Source organism: Gallinula chloropus (assembly GCF_964237585.1).
Source record: "Gallinula chloropus genome assembly, chromosome: 4".
Lineage (NCBI taxonomy): Eukaryota > Metazoa > Chordata > Aves > Gruiformes > Rallidae > Gallinula > Gallinula chloropus.
The window spans coordinates 16,540,420-16,561,446 of record NC_140088.1 but is presented as its reverse complement, the minus strand read 5'-3'; the positions used below and the strand labels follow the sequence as shown (position 1 = coordinate 16,561,446).

Sequence of the window (21,027 nt, the reverse complement as noted above, 5' to 3'; positions counted from 1 at the left end):
TGGGGAGCTGGAGCAATAGAAATGCAACAGGAAGACAGGTTCCCATCCCTGCCATTAGTGAATGCCACAGAGAAAAATGCAAGAAGCCCACAGGTATACGTTGTTTTCAGTCCTTAGTCATGGATGTGACAGCTGAGACCTTTAAAGACTGTCAAAGGAAGGAAACTAAGGCATTCCAAATACCAAGTCCATCAGCAGTGTAATTAACATGTCAGGTATGGTCTGCTCAGAACTGCGCTCAGGCATCGGAAATGCTGCTCAGCTGGCAACTCCTGCACCTGGTAATAATGCCTGTGGAGCACTATTAATTACTGCAGAGCCAAGAAGGTGGCAACCCGTAGTGTCTGGGAGGACAGAAAGCAGTCTGTAGCCCGTGGGGGAAGGCAAGCTAACCTATCACTGGGGCTGGAGGTACTCCCACTCCAGAGTGTCTCTGGAAACATACCCAGTCAAATTCTTCAAAAAGCACATCCATTTCATGTGGGCAGAACACCTAAAATATAAGGACAGAGGCAAGTTCTGCAGGGAGTTCATAAACTGAGCCCCCTCAGCAGCCGGAGCATGCTCCCCACAAACCTGCATGTTTGAGGCAGGGAAATTTGCTCTCCCCTGTCTCTAGCAGTGTACCCTGGGCAAACTTACGAACATGCAGTAACAAAAGACAGAAAGAAAAATCCCATGTTGTAAGAACTAACCTGCACAGAAAGGCTTGACAGACAAAATGGATGTTCCAAGTAAGAGGGTCCCATTATGGGCACGATACTTGGGGCAACCTAGGTAAATTCTCAAGTTGAGCAAAATCTAAGTTTTTATGTAAAAAATGTAGAAGCACAACCAACACGACTAACAAGACCAGGCCAAGGACAGCACTCAAATGCACAAAGTACTTCAGAACAACAATTCAAGTATACCTGAGCAAACTTGTTATCACACTGTGTAGATGTACAGTATTGCAGCCAGCACGGGCTCTTCCATGGCTGATCCCTGGTGTATGGATCAGGGAAGGCACCGGAAAGAGAAACTCAGAGGTTGAGACCCAGGTGTAACTGTAAGGAATGATGGTCTCACAAGGAAAGGGTGAGATGCAGGGAAAGAAGAGAAAGAGCAGGCAGGCAAAAACAGGACAAAGAGCTTCACCAGTAGTTGTGGTGGTTTGACCCTGGCTGGAGGCCAGATGCCCACCAAAGTCAGTCTATCACTCCTCAGCTGGACAGGGGAGAAAATATATATTGAGAGGCTTAGGAGTTGAGATAAGGACAGGGAGACACCATTCTATAATTAGTGTCACGGGCAAACCAGACTCAACGTGGAATAAAATGCAACTCATTTATTACCAAACCCACAAAACTCTTCAGTGATATTACCACCTCCTTAAATTTAGAGGACCTGTAGTCCAATTCTTGTCTCAACATAATTTCCTTGTCTTAACCGAAAAGGAACACAGCAGCCCTGTGGTCAGCCCATCGGTTCCAGGAAACAAGAAGAGCTTTACCAGGAGTTCCTGCATCAGAACAAAGGGAGAAAACCAAAGCAGAATGAAGAAGTGAGATGGACACCTTGTGCTCCTGATTACTGAAAAGGCGTGTCTGAGCCATGCAAAGAGCTCTCCCCACCCTGACCAGGTAGCGCTAAGGACAGGAGATAGCACAATCTGAACACACGCAAAGTGCTTTGGAGAGCAACAGCTATATCCCAGCTGCTGCTCTAGACAGGAGGTTCTTGCTGAGATTACAATCAGCACAGAGACAGAACTCAGTTTGGTGAGATCGGGTTTTGTTATGACCTCATCAGTGGCACAGGAAAGGAACAGAATTGCCCTTATAATGAAACTGGTCTCATTTGAAGCTCAGTGGCAAGTAGTATTTATCATCAACTTTTGATTCCCTGTGCTCAGGCTGCTACTGCAGCTCCTCTGGGATGGCATTAATGTACCATTTCTCCAAGGCTCCTACTTATCTCAGACCTGCTGCAAACAGGTTTTTCACCCCTGGCCTGTAAAATCTCTTGAATTATCTGATAAGGGAGAGTTTCAGCCACAGTCACAGCAGATTCACGATTCTGCCCCAAATGGTATAACAAAATATGGGTCAACTGCACTATATACAGCAGTGTGAAGTATGAGTTCAGAGTTTTACTGAAACTTCTTTACAAAGATGTATGAAAGTTGAGAATAGCTTCATCATTCAGGAGAAGCACACTCATGCAACCAAAATCATCCAAAGTGACTTCATGAAAGCAGTATGTATTTTAAAAAGTTAAATATAATCAAGATCTAGCACCAGGCAAAAACCATGACTATGTAAGAAAGTCAGACAGCAGCACATTTTAAAAAACAACAGTAATAATTAACACACACTAGCTTCTATTTTCAAAGCATTTTACAAAAACATGAATTAATTAAGCCTCACAACACCCTTGTGAGATATGTAAGTATTATTAGTCCCATTTTAGAGACAGGGAAACAGGCATGGAAAGAGTATGACCTGCTCACCACCTCAAATCCAGGAATAGGACACCTGATTTTCCAGTTTTCTGCCACACGTGTCCTGATCTCTTCAAGATGCTGGTCTTTAAATAAAATTTGTTTCCTCTCACCCCTTTTAAGACACCTGATCTCCTTTCAGTCTGTTATGAAAAGGTACCCACCAAGAACTATTCATGATAAACAACTGGAAGTAGGAAATCACTTTTTTTTAAAAAAAAAAAAAAGATGATGCTTTGCTGTTTAAGAAAAGACTTGACATGAGTGTTTCCATACTGCCAAAAAGTGACACTTCTCATCAGGCACCTGCCACCAGGAAATTCACTGAGGTCCACTGAGGCAATGCTGATACAGCCCAAAATCTGCAAAAAAAAAAAGGTAAGGTTTCTTTGCCACTTCCAAATGAGGAATCTCTCTCTGGCAGGGGGTCTTCTCTGAGAAGAACTCATAGGTGTACAACTGCACCAAAAGCAGAGTTTTATCAGGAGACTCCAAGGCGCAGCTAAAGGTGCGCTGGTATCTGTTGGATAACCTGTTTGTACATTGTGCTCTGTGTTAAGTAAACGAGCTGGTCTGGAGGCATCACACACCCTGGGGGTTAGAAAGTAACTCTCCGTAGTCTCTGACAAGGCAAGTTCCCTTAGCACATCACTCTTGCACTGAAATAGTCAGTGACAGACTAGGATTAAAAATTAACCACCTGAAAAGTCAAAGTCACCCGATTTAACTCTATAAAATGCCAAATCTGGCAGATCCATTGCTGCCTGTTTCCAAATCCAGGCCCAGATGTTAGTGGAGACACAGAAACAAAACCCATCCTTCCACCTGCAGTTACATATCTCCATTGGACACTATCTGTAGTCCAGGAAGTTGAGTCTCATGACAGATTGATCTGAAGATCCTCCCCATACTTTTGGATCAGCCTCACATGGTTATGGTCCACTGACCACTGCTCTGGGAGGTGCTTGGGCTGCATACTGTCCAGGAAGTGCTGCCGCCAGCGTCTCTCCAACTGCATAAGGGAGCGCAGGCCTCCTTTAGCAAAACACTGCACCACCTTCAGTCCGTGTGGCATGTAGCTCTCATTGCAGATCCTGCCAAGACACAAGCAGAGTTCACCCTCACACAAGCCTGTTCTCAGACTCCAGACGTGTCTACTACAAACAGCAAGACACTGCAGATACTTTCCGCTGCGAAGTTTAATTACAGACACAAGCTAACCAGGAGGGAGACTTTTTAGCTTTGCTTCAACAGCAGGCTCCTTTCTGGAACACACTTACAGCAGGAAGCTGGTTTCTTTGAATTGAGAAAGTATTCTGGTTTTATAGCAGCACCAAACAAAGCTCTCCAAGTCCATTACAAGCTCCTCAGGAAGACAGACTGCAAATTTCTCAAGGCAAGAGCCATAGAACAGTCCAGAGCCCTGATCCTGCCACTGAATTCCCTGCCTGGATAGGTCCTGAGTTATAACACCAGCACATTACACACAACGGTGAGCATGACAAGGAGAAAATACTGGCTTCATGCAGACAGAGACCAGATATTTGGGGAGGCTTTGAGAAAAAGAGGAGACTTCTGGTTGGATTGTTTTTCAGTCTCCCTGGTCTTTCAAAAGAAATATTTCTTTCAAAAGAAATATAAAAGATCAGTGGGGAAGATGGAGAGCAAGAACAGAAGGAGATTGTTGGAAGAGAAAGGAAAAGGAAGCAACAAGAGCTGCAGTTCGCAGACCACTGCTGGATTGAGGGGAGAAGGGGTTAAACAAAAACACAGCAAAAAACAGGGTGTGCTTCTCTGCTTAGAGCCTTAGACTACAGCACAGTTATCTCCTTCCTGTCCTTGCTTTCTAGTTAAATGTATCAAAGTACTACAAATCCAGACTCTGCAGGGTAATCTCATGCTTTCAGAAGCTTGATCAACTCTGAAATTCAGACACTCCTTAACTTGACATCATCACTTTAGGAAGGATACATCAATGTCCCAAGGAGACTAGCAGTTGGTTTTGTCTTATTATCACTACAAAGCCAGGGGGTGGGTGTAAGTCAGCATGTGTGATTCTTAGCTCTGCAGATCCTGCTGGATTTCATTTTATTTTGCTGCCTCATATTTACCCAAGGCTCTGTGCATAGGCAACTTGTCATTGAACTGATGTGTCAGCATAAACGACTAAAATGTTACACCTACTTGATGGGCTTGTTATACCTGGTTTCCAGACCAGCTGCTTCCTGGAGCATCTCTGGGGTGACTGCCTCTGTGTTAAAGTAGTCCTTGATACTTTTCAGAAGTTCTGCCCTTCGGGGGTCAGGCAGGCTGTCTGCATTCAGCAAGGCCCGGGCACCCGAGCGCACTTGCCTGCGCAGAGGGTCCTCCAGCACACGCACACCTTCCTCAGAGCCGATGGGGGCACCAAACTCCTCAGCCAGCTGCTGCTTGAGGTGGTTGTCATAGTAATTGGAGACCGCGTGGCAGGATGTGCAGAGCAGGAGCACATCGTGGGAATTGTGGTCCTTCATCTGGATGGGGAAGTGTCTTCGGTATTCGTGAGGAACAATGTTCTTCCTAGGGAAGAGAAGCCAGCCAGCTCATTACATTTGCCTGGAGCTGTGACTCTCTGGTTCCTCCTCTTCCTGGTCCACAAAGGGTCAACTAATACTAAAAGCCCAGGAAAACAAAGAACCCCAGGGTCAGGGCCCTGAGGGCAGCAATAGGTTTATTTGGTTATATAAGCTGTAATACCGTTCTGCAACTTCTCTTTATTTGTACTTCCTTTCAGGGGTTTTCTGCATTTCTTTTTCTTCCTCCTTCCAAAAAATAATTGGTTTATATTTTAAAAAAATAAAAATTCATACTGTTAGAAATAATAATAAAAAAGAACAATGGAGTAGTGCAAGCATACCTCTCAGCAGCAGCTGCTAAGACAAAAATCTCACCCTTTGTGACCTCGTGGGCTTCAGGCTGACCTAAACCTTTCAAAACTACAAGATTTAGTAGTAGCACTATTGGCAGGAGATGCCATGACAACAGCATGCGTCGGCACACTGCTGCCCCCTGTCACTCAAACTGCCTCGCACACACTTCTCTCCCCTGCCTCTAGAAGAGGCAAGGCTGACCTGCTCACTGCCAGACATACCCAGACTACACAGCATTCGAACAGCGACGGCCCACCCGGGATGATTAAGGGCCTGGAGCATCTCCCCTATGAGGAAAGGCTGAGTGAGCTGGGAATGTTCAGCCTAGAGAAAAGACTAAGGGGGGACCTTATTAATGTTTATAAATATCTTAAGTATGGGATGCAGGGGGAATCAGCCAGCCCCTTTTCAGTGGTCTGTGGAGACAGGACAAGGGGCAATGGCTGCAAGTTGGAGCACAGGAAGTTCCACACCAACACACAGAAGAACTTTTTCACAGTGAGGGTGACAGAGCCCTGGGACAGGCTGCCCAGGGAGGTGGTGGAGTCTCCATCTCTGGAGATATTCAAGACCCGTCTGGACACCTATCTGTGCAATATGAGCTGGGGAGCTGCTTTGGCAGGGGGGTTGGACCCGATGATCTCTCAAGGTCCCTTCCAACCCCTATGATTCTGTGATTCTATGTGAACCAGCAGGGCATTTCAGGCCACCATCCAAGCTTCTGGATGCCAAACTAGATACAGACCTCTGTCCTGTTTAAATATGCATTTTTCTCCTACCCCACTAAACTCACCGGATGTAGGACTCCCGCTTGCCACATACGACACACAGGTTCTCTTTGACTGTCAGGTAATAATCAACTTGAGACTCGGGACGTCCTGAAGGCTCAAACCGCAGCTTCACCACAAATGGGTCTGTGCTAACAAGCTCTGACAGGGGACAGGCAAACAGAGAATAACCAAGACAACTTTGTATTTGCAAGGTAAACTAACAGCGCTAACACACAGGCGTCATCCTAGTGAATCCCCAGCAGTATTTCCAATAAGGACACAAAAAATTCATGCCCAGTTATCTAAGAAATAAGGCAACAAGCCCCCCCTGCCCCACCCCCTCAGTCTATCAAATACCGACAGGAAAGCTGGTAGCTCACCTCCGATCCCCTTGTCCAGGTACCACTGGGCCTTCTTGCGATCACAGGTGCACAGGGGCTGTCCGTCCGGCGCGTGCAGGAAGCAGTTGTCATACAGCGGCGATTTCCTACGGAGCAAGCGCTGCGTGACAGCGCTGGAACCCCGCGCCAGAACCGGAGCGCTCTGCGGCCACGGGCGCCACGCTGCGCTTCCTGCGGCCTCCTCCCGACCACAGCAGCGCCTCAACACACGCTGACAGCTGCTGGGCGCTGCACAGGCTGCTGCTCAGGGAAGCAGAACATCTGAAAACTTACCTGGGGTTCACCAACTGACCGTTAAGGTTATCGCTGCTCTCCTGCTGCCAGCAGAATTCTAACTCTGAACCCCAGTTTTCAGAAGAGGCCATCAGTTTTAAAAAAAATTACATTAGAAAAAAAAAAAGGAAATTGAAGTCAAGAAGGACAATGAGCTAAGAGTAAGCTACAAGACAGTGCCAGCTTACAGGCAAGGCAATTTCAAGGATCACTTGCCTAAGTCTGTATTTTAATGTTTTATTAAGACAACTTTTCTAAAACTTACTGTGAACAGCAATTACTTTATTCACCCAAGAGAAATACTACCAAAAAAGCTCTTGGAGCACTGGGAACATGTTAACTCCATGGCAACAATTAAGCTGAGCTGAGGTCCTCAAACACAGGCACCTAACCTTAGTCAGTGGGGAAAAGTCCTGCTTGAGCGGAGTCTGGGGGTCTGTGGCCACGTGTGGTTCTGCTTTCCAGAAAAACGTTTCCTTACTCTGCCAACCTCCCTCAAAGAAAATCAAACAGGAGGGCAGGCTGGGCTCTGGGAGCCCCTGGGAGGAACTGGCCAAGGACCCAGATATGTCTCAATACATTATGGAAAAGTCTCCTTTCTTTCTATCAAGATTACATAAATAGAATCACAGAATCATTGAATGTATTGGGATGGAAGGGACCTTTAAAGGTCCAAGCCCCCTGCAGTAAGCAGGGCCATCTTTAACTAGATCATGCTGCTCAGAGCTTCATCAAGCTGACCTTGAATGTCTCCAGGGAGGCGGTCTCCACCACCTCTCTGAGAAACCTTGCCAGTGTCTCACCACCCTCAGAGTGAAGAACTTCTTCCTAATGTCCAATCTCTCCTGCTGTAGTTTAAAACCATTGCTTCTCATCCTATTGCTCCATGCCCTTACAGTCTTTCCCTTCCCCAGCTTTCTTGCAGGTCCCTTCAGGTACTGGAAGGTCACTATAAGGTCTCCCCAGAGCATTCTCCAGGCTGAACTAGCCCAACTTTCTCAGCCTGTCTTTGTAGGAGAGGTGCTCCAGCCCTCTGATCACCCTTGCAGCCTCCTCTAAACTCGCTCCATGAGGTCCATGTCCTTGTGTTGAGAGCTCCAGAACTGGACACAGTAATCCAGGTGGGGTCCCACCAGAGTAGAAGGGGAAAAATCACCTCTCTCGACCTGCTGGCCACACTTCTTTTAATGCAACCCAGGATGTGGTTGGCTTTCTGGGCTGTGAGTGCACATTGTTGGTTCCTGTCCAGCTTTCTGTCCATCAGTATCCCCAAGACCTTTATTGCAGGGCTGCTCTCTATTACATCATCCCCCAGTATAGTAAATAGTAAAAAAAAAAACTCATCAGAGCTCTACCAGCTGAAAATGTTGATTTACAGACCATGTAATGTGACAAAAGGATTCCTTCTCAGATCTATGGGGAGGGAAAAAACCAACAAAACAATAATGATACAGGAGGCCTCTTTCCACTGAGCATCAGCAGTTCAGCTCAATCACCGTAATAATTTGAGTACTTCCCAATTTCAAACAAATAAACATTGAAACTAAACAGGCTTAAAGAAAGAATGGAAAAGGACTTTTGAAATAGTATCAAGCCTTATTACAGACCTGAGACAGACTGTTGGAAATACTGTAAAAAAGAGGCTCTAAAGATCTCTCATGAAGTCAAGCATGGTTAAAAACAATAAATAAATTAACAAACATTGGGGAGATTTTATTTAGCTTGGAATGCAATTCCACTTTAAAAAATTTAAACTTTATTCCTCCCATGAGGTGCTGTCCTGTTTGGTCTGACACAGGCTCCAACTGAACAAAAAAACAAATCTGAGGGGACTTGCTGTGTACAATGCAACACCATTAATGACTGGTAATGAAATCAATATTATTGACTGCATTAAAATGCCTTCATTGCCAATCCAATAAACTTGAAAAGGAGACAACAAATACTTAAGTGAATGGGTTTCTTTCCAAATGGTAATTACAGACAGTTTTAGTTCCTACATCCATATAATTAATTTGATTAGATTGCATCCAAACAAAACCAAACATATGAACTTTCCACATCTACCACCATGTCAAGCTTAAAGAGACTTCTCCAACTTATTTTAATGTAAAAACAATTGAAGTTTCGTTAACAAAAGGCTGTAAGAATTTAGGATTTGCTGCACAGAAGCCTCCTGCTGGACAAAGATCTTGAGTCCAGCAATAGTTGTCTCTGCAAGCCCCAAGTAGCACCATTCCCTCCTCTCTCTCTCTCCCTAGCCCACACAGAAGCGCAGTACTTTGATGTTGCCATAGACTGTTCCTTCCTGTGCTCTCTGGCATCTCACATAACCCCTCTCACCCCTCCCAGCTTGAGCTTTCAGCTCTGCTCAGCACCCTCAGTACTCTGCTTAGCACCTCTGTGCCCACAGCGACCTGGGCACAATACAAACAGCAGCCCAAGAGGCAGATTCTGCTCGCAGCACATTGAGGTGGTAGGGGATGGCTGACGGGGCAGTAAATGCCACCTGGACAGACAGACGGCTACTTCCTGCTGGCACTCTGCTCTCCAGCTAAGACTTCCACAGGAAGAGGAAGGGTAAAAGCTGAAGACAACCCCTCAACTGCTCATGACCTAGTACAGGCCCAAGTGCAGCCCCACTTTCAGTATCACGTAGAGGAAAACGGGGACAACAGAAACAGGATCTGTCTCCCAGCACTGTCAGGTCCTGTGTTTCCTTTCCCAGCTCATATTAGCCATTTGGTTTAATGAGGAAAGTGTGAGGCATTGTTTAAAGTCTCCCCCCTGCAGCACAAGGAGTAAAACATTCTCACCTGGCAGAATATCCCACACCAAGAGGCTTTCGCTTCTGCCTCCGTGGATCCCTGATCTGCTGACTGACAGAGGGCTGCCCATTCACCGAAGACTTGCGATTCTTTGCTTTCTGAGGGGAGCGCCCCTCCCCACTCTTCTCTCCTGTGCCACCACTCCTTCTTCCTCTAAAGGGGATGTCCACCAATCCCCGGCATTTACCCAGGGCTCTTTCCCACGCAGTGACAGGGTTTTCACCTTCAGATGTAGGGGGGAGCCTGGCAAACCCCAACAAATGGAGGAACAGGGCCACGGAGACCTGGGCATCCCGTGCAGCATAGAGGACCTGCAGGAAAAGTTTAGATATTGGGATAGCGATGAACAGCGAACACTCTCAGACACACCAGTGTTTAACATCAGGTACAGTGAAGCCAGGAGCTGGATTTATTTCCTTCTGAAGTTCACACAAAGTTCTGGCAGTTGAGCGAAACTTTCACAACATTATCACACCCCTCAGTTTTTAGGGTGCCTGCCAGAACCACAAGGGACTGAAAACATTTTAGGTCAGACAGGCTTCAAACACCCTTGGGTCCCACCAAGCCCTCCCTAATTAAAAAAGCAACAACAAAACAACTCCCTTTTAACACACTGAATATTCTGTATGGTTCTTTATCCTGTCACTCCCTCTACCGGCCACTGAGTTTGTAGACGTCTGCACCCTGACTGAAAAGAAAAGGAGCCATCAGGGAAACCATAATGGTCTAAAGATGGTGAACAAGGTTTCCAGGATCCCTCTCTAACATTGCATCAACAGCTATTGATTTGAGGAAAGAAAATAATAAAAAGGTGACGTTTTGGATGCACAAACACTTCTTCAAGGAATCTTGCCTTATAGATCTTTCAGGACTAAAGGAAAACAAAGGTCAAGAATCCAGGGAGAACAGCAGAAAATTATCTTCATGGAAAAAGGGAAACCCAGGCACAGACTCTGAAATTAACTTCAGACCAGTCACACATACCATTTTGAGGCAGAACTTGATCAGATCTCCCTGTTGTCATGCCTCTTCTCTACTAGAAAAGACTACTTTTCCTCCCAAAATACTAAGTTGGAGTGGAAGACACACCTGATCTTGCGTCAGTTGTTCTGCCTCCCAGTCGCTGCAACGCACATGAGGAGACTTGTCAAGCGGGCAGTTGAGGACTTTTTCAGCTAGAGACTTAAGGCTAAGGCAGTTGTGAAGTAGATCCTTCCTTCAGTTTAACAAAGAAAGTGAAACAAGCATATTAAGAACAAAACTATACACCCATGCAAATTTGGATGGCCTCATACACCCTGAACCTGCCAGAACACAATGCATGTGATGTGTGACTCCCACTCAAGCAGCACACAGACGTCTGTCAGCTTTACAGCACCTCTCCCTCCCCTCAAATGGCCTTTCTAAATTTAGTAATCATCTAGTGCCTGCAATATGCAAAACAGGCAAGCCTGGGAGTTGGTAATATTTAAGGCTGAAGTGTTTGGCTCTAACTACCCAATTCTGAAGGAAGAGGTCTGTCATAGAGCGATGAACCACCTATCTCAGGGATTCATGAGGAGCATGAGAGCCAGGAACCACTCAGAGGAATCCTGGCCACTACAGACAAAAAGTCGATGCTCAATGCTCAAAGGCACCATCAGGTCAGCAAAAGCAAGCTCCACATCAGTAACAACCCACCCAAGCATGCACACTGTACATGAATATTCCCAAGTAAAACATTTTACTTTTAAGAAGAAAGAATTATGGGAGAATGACATCACAATTGTAGTCTTTTAATTGAATCACTGTTATTAGAAAAAAAAATTAGAGCTGGTTTATTTTAGCCTTTTTTCAAGAAAGCCTGTAATTCAACAGTTCCTCTTAGGTGCCCCTGGCGCATTTACCCCACACTTCTAGGCAGTGTATTCAAACACTTGCTGATATGGTGATTACTCTCACTGTGTTACATCACTGTGCCTGGACTTCTTAGAAGCTGAAGCATGATACTCAGAATGAGTCCGTACTGGTACTAAGAACACTAACAGACACCACTAGTGTACTGAAATCTTTGTTAAGGATTTCCACCAAGAGCACAGAATAGAAGCATGACATGCTCTTGGTCTGCAGATGTCAATGCCCATGCCCTAAAACCACCATGAGAACTCCAGACCTACCCTCCTGTTATCGTTCAGCCTATGCAAATTAATTTAAGAATATTTCCAACTCAAACAACACCTCAGAGCTGCATCTGTCTTCAGACACTCACCGCTGTCTCACGGCCAAATACCGGAGATCCACATTCCCTTTGACTGGAAAACCATAATCATGAAGTAACTTGCAAGCATCTTCCCAGCATCCTACCCCAACTTTCAACACAGTGCTGTCTGCCATGATGTCCAACAGAGTCTTTGGGATAGCCTGTCCACTGGCAACAAGCCTGGGCAACCGAACAAGAACGCAGAGGCCACTTGAAGAAGCCATCTGTAGAAGGGATACAGGATTTGGTCTTCCCTCCACAGATACCTGAAACAAAGACAAAAGTCAGAGTCTGGATTACAGTATTTGTAGCAGTACTGGGGCTGGAACAAGCTGTAAAAGAGGCCACTGAAGACAGGAAATACCTATTAAGTCTATACAGTCAAGTTATCACCTCTTGAATTTTATTGCAAACGATGTCATCAGTTTCATAGTATTACTGTATTACTGTGCCCCAGCTACTTTCTGACACACTCCTACTAGAGAAACTTCCCCCCTTTCACCCTTCCCTCTCATAGCTGAGCTGGTTGAAGAAATTGGACACAGTTTCTTAACCCACACCGGCACAAAGCCACCCACTGCATAAACGTTTATGGCAAACACACTGTTCAACTGTGGCTTATACTAATGGCTGTGAGGTGAATACATTTCCAGCCAAAATAACAGCAAAGCCAGGCTTTATCTATTACTCAAAGCCTGTTCTGAGGGTTCACACAGGCAAATGTACCAACATAAAAGGATCTTTGTTTTCTAGTCCTTCCAGTGAGTTGTGTCTAGATATCAGTATTATCCTCCCTTCTGGGTTTGTTATTCTTCAGAAGCTGTTTCTTAAGTATGTGGCTAGATTTAAAACACAGTGTAAACCCAAGCTACTTTACAGGTATGCTGTATTTAGTCCAACATTTATCACTACGTTTAGTATAGGTGATTTATGATAGGAGTCCAGCAAATGAATAGAACTAGTGAATCAGAGACTTGCAGTCTGCACACTTAAATACAATGAGACTTAGCGGCCAGTACACTGCTGTCAGGAGAGATAATCACACAGGCAGTTTCCATAGTCACTCCTGTCTTATCTATTCAAGTAACTGGCTTCCCATTGCAATTTCCAATCTAAATGAGAGGGCTTCTTGATCACTTACCCACTCACAATCGATTCCAAGCACCGGCAGCTTCTCCAGCTCCTTTTTCAGCAAAGGTTCAGCCCGATCCCACTCCTCCTGCTTTGAAACTACCACTATGTCTGCACCAAGGGTCCTCTCTACCCAGGAAAAGGTGGGAGATCTGAAGAAGGAAAGCACTTCCTTATCCTCTGCCTGAATCAGTTTTTCATCTCCCAAGTTTATAACTGCTTTCTCCTGCTGACTACTACAGCATGCTTTTCCTTTCCGACGCTGCGTTGCTTTCCACAAAACCAGGCCCCCCACTGCAACACCCAGCAGGGTCGCCAAAGTAATCGTCACTGCTGTTTGCTTGGTCATTTTTTTATCCCCCTTTCCCCCCTTCACTTCACCCACTCAAAATGGCATTGTAGGATTTTATCATGGCCTGCAAAGAGAAAGGAGAGAATTGAAAATTAAAGACAGCTTAATGAAACATGTTTAGAGGCATTAAACACACTAACTGGTATCATACCAAGGTTCCAGCCACAACCTGTGATCCTCACCAAAAAAGGACTGGGTTTCACTATGATAGACTGGGGGTCAAGGGACAGACTGCTGCAGTGGTGGACTGGGCAGCAACAGGAGACTGAATACTGCTGTTCATCACACCACCAGAAACTTTAAAGAGAATCCACTGGCTTATACTAATGCACTTACATGCTTCCACAAACTCTAGTACTTAAAAAAATAATAAAAATCAGGACTATTATCAACATCTTTTAGCTCAGTTTTGAACCAGTTTTACACAAGTAGCTGCAGAATAAGCATGTCCACTCATGCATTAGTAAAAAATAGGTATTGTCCACCTGTATTAAGGTGACATGGCTCTTCAGGCATTGAAAAGCCCTAAAGAAGCAGCACCTATTCTTAACACAGCTTTCCCTCTATCACACGGAAGGTTAGCTCCCCTTCAGAGTAAACTGAAGTCAGTCCTGCTCATCTTCCTAGCCCCCCAAGTCACTTTTGAAGGTCTACACACTCAAAGAGAAGTTGTGGCATTGCAGCTACCAGGGCCTTGCACTGCCACTAACAGCATTCAGAGCAGGGACAGCTGCCTCGGTGCTTGTGATGCGACAGGTAATCTACTCTCACTTCCTGACCCGAGCGAGAACTCGAAAACCAGTGAGGGCCACCCGCACCTGGCGCCTCTCGGCCCGGTCCAAAAGCTCCCACCTCTTTGGGAAACGGGGCTGCAGACCGCGGCCCTGTCAGGCAGCCCGTCCGTGCGGATGCCCCATCCCGTGCCCAGCTCAGCCCCAGAGCGGTGCGTGGGGACGCCGTCCGGGACGAGGAGGCCCAGATCACCCGCTATGGGGAGGCGCAGGGGCAGGCCGAGGACCCGAGGCCGGGGCCTGGGTCCCTGGGAGAGAGCAGAGAGCGCTCCTCCGGGCCGCTCCGCCGGCATGGGGGCAGGTAGGCGCCGGCCGTTGGGCCCCCAGGCACTACGGCTGCGGGGGAAGACGCTGCCCGTTTGAAGCTCGCTCGGAGCTGTATCGGGAAAAGGCCGTCGCCAGGGGGAACGGGCAGGTGGAAAGCGCCGAGAGCCCGGCCAGGGAGGCCGCGGCCCACCGGCCTGCGCAGCCGGGGTACCTGCCGGCGAAACCCGCCCCCGGGCTGAGCGCAGCCACCTCTCCCCTCCCGATCCGGCCCCGGCCGCGCCGCCACCTGGCGCACAGACGCCCCGTCGAGGGCACCCGCCTGCCCGCTCGCTACCTGCGTCTCGGCGGAACGGCTGTCTCCGGGGCGGCAGGAACCCCCCATAGAGTAGTCGCCACGCACACCGGGAGGCTTAAGAGCGGCGGACGCTTCCTCCTTCCTGGCGGCGCGAGCGGGCGGCGGGCGCTGCCATGTTGTACGGCAGCTGCTGCCCGTGCGGCTGGGGCCGGGCGCGCGGCGGCGGCTCTCCGTACTGGCCCGGCCCGCGGCCCCGGGGTGCTTCCGGGCTGCCGTGCCCAGATCCTCCGCGGAAGGCGTGCGCCACCTTGGCCACGGAGCCTCCGCTGCTACCCCCGGAGCGCCCGTGGGGTTGTCGCGCCGCTCCGGGGGCGATTGGACCCGGCCAGGTCTCAGGCAGCGCGCTCGGGGCGGCGGCCCGATGACGCGCTCGGGTGGCGGGGTTAGGGTGGCCGCGGCTGAGACCCTGAGCGGGCACCGCGGGTCTCCAGCTGGGGATACCTGCCCGACAGATGCCGCTGGGGTATCTCGGCAGGCGAGCTCCCTGGGGAGGCTTAGCCGTTCGCAGGCGGGGAGGCGCGACAAGCGAGCTGTAGCGGGGCTGCGGCCGCCCCCCGTGCCCGGAGAGTGCCGTGAAGCGGCTGGGCAGCGGCCAGACCCCAGCGCTGGGAGGTGAGGCGAGCAGAGAGAACGGTGAAGAACAAAGGCTGGCGGGAGAACGAAAAGCAAATCGTACCCACGTCCCGGGTAGCGAACGGGAAGGAAACAAGTGCGAGGGGAAGGAGTGTCAGCGTCAGAGCTGCAGCACCGCAGCACAGACAGCGATGATCCAGCCGGCTGCCATGCTCAGGGTTACCCAGGATTACCAGAACGCAGCTTTCCAGCCCAAATTCCATTGCAACCACAAGGGATCCAGGGACCCTATTCCTTCCCATTTCTTTTCAATTGCCCATATTTTGCAGGTTTTGTGCTGTTACAGCCCCAGCTAATTGCATCTGAGGAAGAAACTGAAGCCCCAGGAAACCACGCTTTAAATTTCTCCACCGATTTGTCAGCCAGCATCGAACTTCATTTCGTTTTAACTTTGCCACTCAAAGTGTAATCTTCAGGGTTGGAGCATCTCCCTAGCAGAGACCAGGCATTTAGCAGACAGGTTGTCCAGGGGGTGCAACGGCAGCTAATGGCCATCATCAGGGTAGAATCCCTACAGAAGCTGTAGGTAAATGCTTGCTCCTTCACACACACACCCCCTCCACCTCGGGGATGAGGTAAGGACCAATTGATAGCACACAAGGAACACAGCTGGTTTCTAGAAGAACACTTCTCTGAGCCAGTAAGGCTCTCTCCTGCTGAGTGTGATGCCGTATGGTAGGGGACATCCCTTTGGTCAACTGGGGACAGCTGTCCTGGCTGCATCCCCTCCCAACTCCCTGTACACCCCAATCCATCCTGCTGGTGGAGTGGTGTGAGGAGTTGAAAAGGATGTGACTGTGTAAGCACCTTTCAGCAGTAACACAAACATCCATTATCAACATTGTTTTCAGCACAAATCCAAATCACAGCCCCATACCAGCTACTGTGAAGAAAATTAACTCTATCCCAGCCAAGACCAGCTCAGGTCCCACCAGGAAAGTTTGTTTTCCATTGATTTGTGTCTGTATTTTGAACATACAGGTGAGCATACAGAAACTTTCAGCTTCTGTATGTCTTACTACAAAGACCCTCAGTCTTGCTTTACAGTAAATAAATTTTTAATCCATTTTTATATTTATCCATGGGGAGTTACAAAGCATTGCAATCTCACACGCTAACTCACAGATCTTGTCTCTGGTTCATTCTCCTCTACAGGGAAGGTCTGCATGACCCTTCCAGCTACAACCCAGCCAGAGCTTCTCTGTCCATCTCCTGTGATCTGATGGACCAGACACAGCTGACCAGCTGAAACAGAGGTCACCAAGCAGGAGCCAGCACTACTCTGAAGCTCATCATGTGGCTTGTGCTCAAGAGAAAAAGCTCTAAGTCTAGCTATAACCAAGTTCCCACAGTCAGACAGACATCTTCTCCATCCTTCACACCCCCACCCTCTGCCCCTCAATGTATAATGCTTTGCTCTATGTGGTTCTCACATAAGTCTGGATCACCATTTGGAAGGTTAGTCCCACATTTCCTGTTCAGCCTGATTGCCTGCTTGCTCCTTGCTCCAGCACCAGCATTTCTGTAATGACAGGGTCAGAGAAACAGGGAACTGATCCAGCTGTAAACTACTTAAAAAAAAAAGTTAACATCTGGGGACACAACAGATTTATTTCAAGGCTCAAGTGACTGGAAGGAGACCCAAAAAGCCAATGTGGCTGCAGCTCCAGGATCCAGCTGCCTTGTGTGGAGTTGGCAAGGTATTCCTGAGAGAACTCTATCAGAGCTCAAGGTAATCTCAGAAGAAGAACCAAATCTGAATAGAACTGCCAAGTTTGTTCCTAGCTGGACCCATCTGTAATAAACTGGCATGCACCCAGAAATCTGAAATAGGCCAGTTTTTCCTTCTACAAACTGTTTATTTTAGTTTCTAAGGTAATGGGAGCATAAATGTACAGTCACAAAACAGGAAAGCAATTAAATACCCCAGCATTTATTACGCAGTTAAAGTCTCACAGAGAAGATGCTACGTAATGGAACACCCAAGTCTAGCTTTTCTACACTAACAAGACTGTATCCTTGGCTGCATTTACAGCCTTTATTTTTCATGGCATCACTGACATAAACAGAGTCCTGTAAACCACAAGTCTCTAACAGCTTGTTTTACTACCTACATAGCCATTTATTCAAGTATAAAGGTTAAATTAAAAATAAATTAAAGCAGCTGATGCATGACTGCACTCTGGAAAAAAAAAAAAAAACAAAACACACAAGTTCCCAAAGCCTGATGGGGTCATTGCTGGGGATGAGAAGGTAACTGAGTGAGTAAACACCAACTGCTGGCTTAGCCTTACTTATAAGAAATCTGTTATGGCAGGTATCTGGAAGCCTTTATGTGGTAAACAGCAAGATTTACTTTTCTTTCTGTCTCCATAGCCTGATCTGACTCATTTTTAGCCTGATTTCCTAAGGAAAGAAGGCTTATGCAATTACACTGTCTGTTGGTATTTCTGCCTGTGGGTCTCCTTTCTTCCCCCCTTCCCTTGCCAAAAAAGCATGTTTAAGACATTGCCCAATTCCATCTAAAGTTGTACAAAGGTAGCTTCTGTGAAATGCAAAGCCAAATCAATGAAACAGACCCTAATAAAGCTGTTCCTGATAAAACAGCCAGCATGTGCAGAGACTGCTTAATATACATACGAGAAGCCACACAGCAGTGCCACATCAGGACAAGCCCATAGGAGACCAGGCTTCACTTGTTCTGCTGATCACAGGGAAAAAAAAAAGTATTTTTATAATCACATTAGCTCATCCTTTAACAGGGAGAAGACTAGGTTAAATGACTCAGTCTTCAAAGGAAAATCAATGATTGTGGAATATCAAAGGGAAGAGGCTCCAGTCAAGACTGAAATTGCTGTTAGCAGACAATGAGCAGAGAGCTGCATGTAGTCCCCACTAGCTCATTAATAACACTACTTGGGGCCCCATCCCAAGCTACAGGACAAAGCCAAAGTTGCGTTTCAACGCATAATGGGAATTTATCTTTCTTGTGCCAATGCTACTAACCCCAGGACTACACACTCAAACAAGTAATTTTGAGCAAGGTTTGTTTTAACAGGGCTGATACCAGCAGGCAGTAGGACCACTTCTTTCATCAAAAAGTCAGAATGAGATCCATCAGCTGTGAAGTCACTTCCTGACGGTGGAGTTTCACACTGCAAGAAGGCGGACAGAAGGTTTAGCTTCTGTTGAAAAGGCAACTCTGCTTCCTGTAGCATTTTTAGAATCATTTAGGTTGGAAAAAACTGTTAAGATCATCATGTCAAACCATAGCCCTAGTACTGCCGAGTCCAACCACTAAACCGTGTCCTGAAGTGCTACACCTGCACGTCTTTTGGGCAGCCTGTTCCAGTGCTTGACAACCCTGGGGCTGTTGTGACCCAAGTGCAGGGTCTAGCACTGAGCCTTGTTGATCCTCATACAGTTGGCCTCAGGCTATTGATGCAGCCTGCCCCTCTGTAGAGCCTTCCTCAAGCAGCTCAACACTCCTGCCCATCCCATCCAATTTGGCGGCATCTGCAAACTGAGTGCTCCCTCTGGGTGAGCACTCAATCTCCTCACCCAGATCATTGATAAGATATTGAAGAGAACTGGCCCCAGCACAAGGGGACCACCACATGTGACCAGCTGCCAACTGGATTCAACTCCCTTCACCATCACTCTTTGGGCCTGGCCATCCAGCCAGCTATTTACCTGAGGAACTTGAGTACACCCATCCAAGCCATGAGCAGCCAGTTTCTCTAGGAGAACGCTGTGAGAAGTGGTGTCAAAAAGCTTTACTAAAGTCTAGGCAGGCTGCCCAGAATTACCCTGATTCTACTGCCTCACTTCTGCTAACACTGGTGCCAGTCTGATTCAAAGAATTGTGAGCAGAAAGCTATCACAGCAAAAAATAGATTTCTTCTGGTTTAACTCCTTGAACTAGCTCACCATAGAGCCAAATCTCAGCAAAACTACATCCTAAGCCAAAACATGAATCAGTGGTAACTCACTGCAGGGATCTGACAGAGTTTGCAGGTTTCACAAAGAACCTGAAAAAACTGCTCTGAGAGGCACAAGCTGCCAGCTTGATCCCATGAGGATGAGCTGTATTAACATTCATCATCATCCACACATTTCTTCATTAATTGCCAGCTCTTCCATTGCTTATGTAGGTACAGAGAGGAATTTCACAATTCCGTTTCCTGAAGAGCTGCTGACTTTACCCCAGTGGTTCAGTTCCAGAAGGCGTGCTAAGCTGCCCTCACAGCCCACAGCTGCTGAGGAGACACCCCCCATCTCCCCCAAGACTCCATTCCCAGCTGGGCACCACTGACTAACCTGTCCTGATTCTGTCACTCTTTGGAACACTTATACTTTGGGTTTGCATAGCAAGGGGGGAACAGCACTGCAGGGGCAGCTTCTGGAAGAAGCTGCTAGAAGCTTCCCCCAGGTCTGACATAGTCAATACCAGCTGGTTCAAGGATGGACCCACCACTGACCAATAGGGAGCCAACCAGTGACGATGGTAGCACCTCTGTAGTAACATATTTAAGGGGTGTGGTGGCTCAGCCTCAGGCAGCAGCTGAGCACCACAAACCACTTGTTCACAGAGAGGAGAAACAGACAGAGCCTCTGGGTTGGGATAAGGACAGTTTACTGACAAAATCACCTTGAAAGGGGAACAGTAACAGCCCTTGGAAAGTTTTACTCACACCCAGTGATAACAGAGTACCTTGCCAACTGGACCAGAACACCAACAGGAGGCCTGACCCAACACCCCACCACACTCTGACTGCCCTGGAGGCACGGAGAAGCACCCATCCCCGACCTCCTTTTATGGAGGACTGATATCAAGTGGTATGGGAAACAGCCCCGGGCTAACTCAGATCACCTGGGCTGGATACTTGGGGAGGTCAATTCTGGCCTGACCAGGAAAAGAAGGAAAAAGTTCCTGGCAGGACCTGCAGCCAGTGGAGATAGTGGCCCACATCTGGGCAGGTTTGCTGAGGAGACTTGTCTCAGCCTCATTTTCCTCCTTAATACCTGCTCTTTTATTTCTAGACTCACTCCATAGACATCTCAGCACCCAAACTTCTCCATTTCCACTCTGGATTCACCAAAGCCATTCAAAGGTTCCACAGAGCTCAAAAATTTATTTAAACCTCATAGTCTCTGACCTGACAATCAATCACACTTCATTTAAAATCTTTTCCTTTTAGCCATTCAAGCATTCCTTCTATGTTTTTGACAGACTCTCACAGAACTGCATCCTTGGTCTTCTTTCATTCTCCCACATTATCATCAAGTTCTCTTACCTGAAATATAAATACAGATAACATCTCCCTACAGATGATTTACAGATCTGTTCCTTTCCCCAGAGCTATCACCTTCTATCCAAACTCTAATCATAGTTTTTTCTCTCTTCTATGAATGACTAACAGGAAGTTAAAGCTCAGCAAAGCTAGAACATGGTTCTTTTCCCTGAAAGACCTCTTATTATCTTCATTCTGCATACCTGTGGATAACACCACCAGTCTACCTGCCCTCAAGCTTGTATGTCTACTGTCCGCTCCAACTGAAACCTTTTTGTAGATCCTGGCACCCAGGACACATC

The 21,027-nt window shown here is 47.3% G+C and overlaps 1 protein-coding gene across 1 annotated transcript; it reads right to left on the bottom strand.

Moving 5' to 3' along the window:
• Window positions 1–2,026: 2,026 nt before the first annotated feature.
• Window positions 2,027–13,382, bottom strand: EXD2 (exonuclease 3'-5' domain containing 2; the record flags this gene model as incomplete). Its single annotated transcript, XM_084263804.1, has 8 exons — window positions 2,027–3,576; window positions 4,685–5,041; window positions 6,185–6,320; window positions 6,542–6,648; window positions 9,652–9,974; window positions 10,753–10,879; window positions 11,912–12,168; window positions 13,044–13,382. The coding sequence occupies 8 exons, from the start codon at window positions 13,380–13,382 to the stop codon at window positions 3,360–3,362; spliced, it is 1,863 nt and encodes a 620-aa protein (XP_084119930.1). The 3' UTR covers window positions 2,027–3,359.
• Between the last annotated feature and the right edge of the window lie 7,645 nt (window positions 13,383–21,027).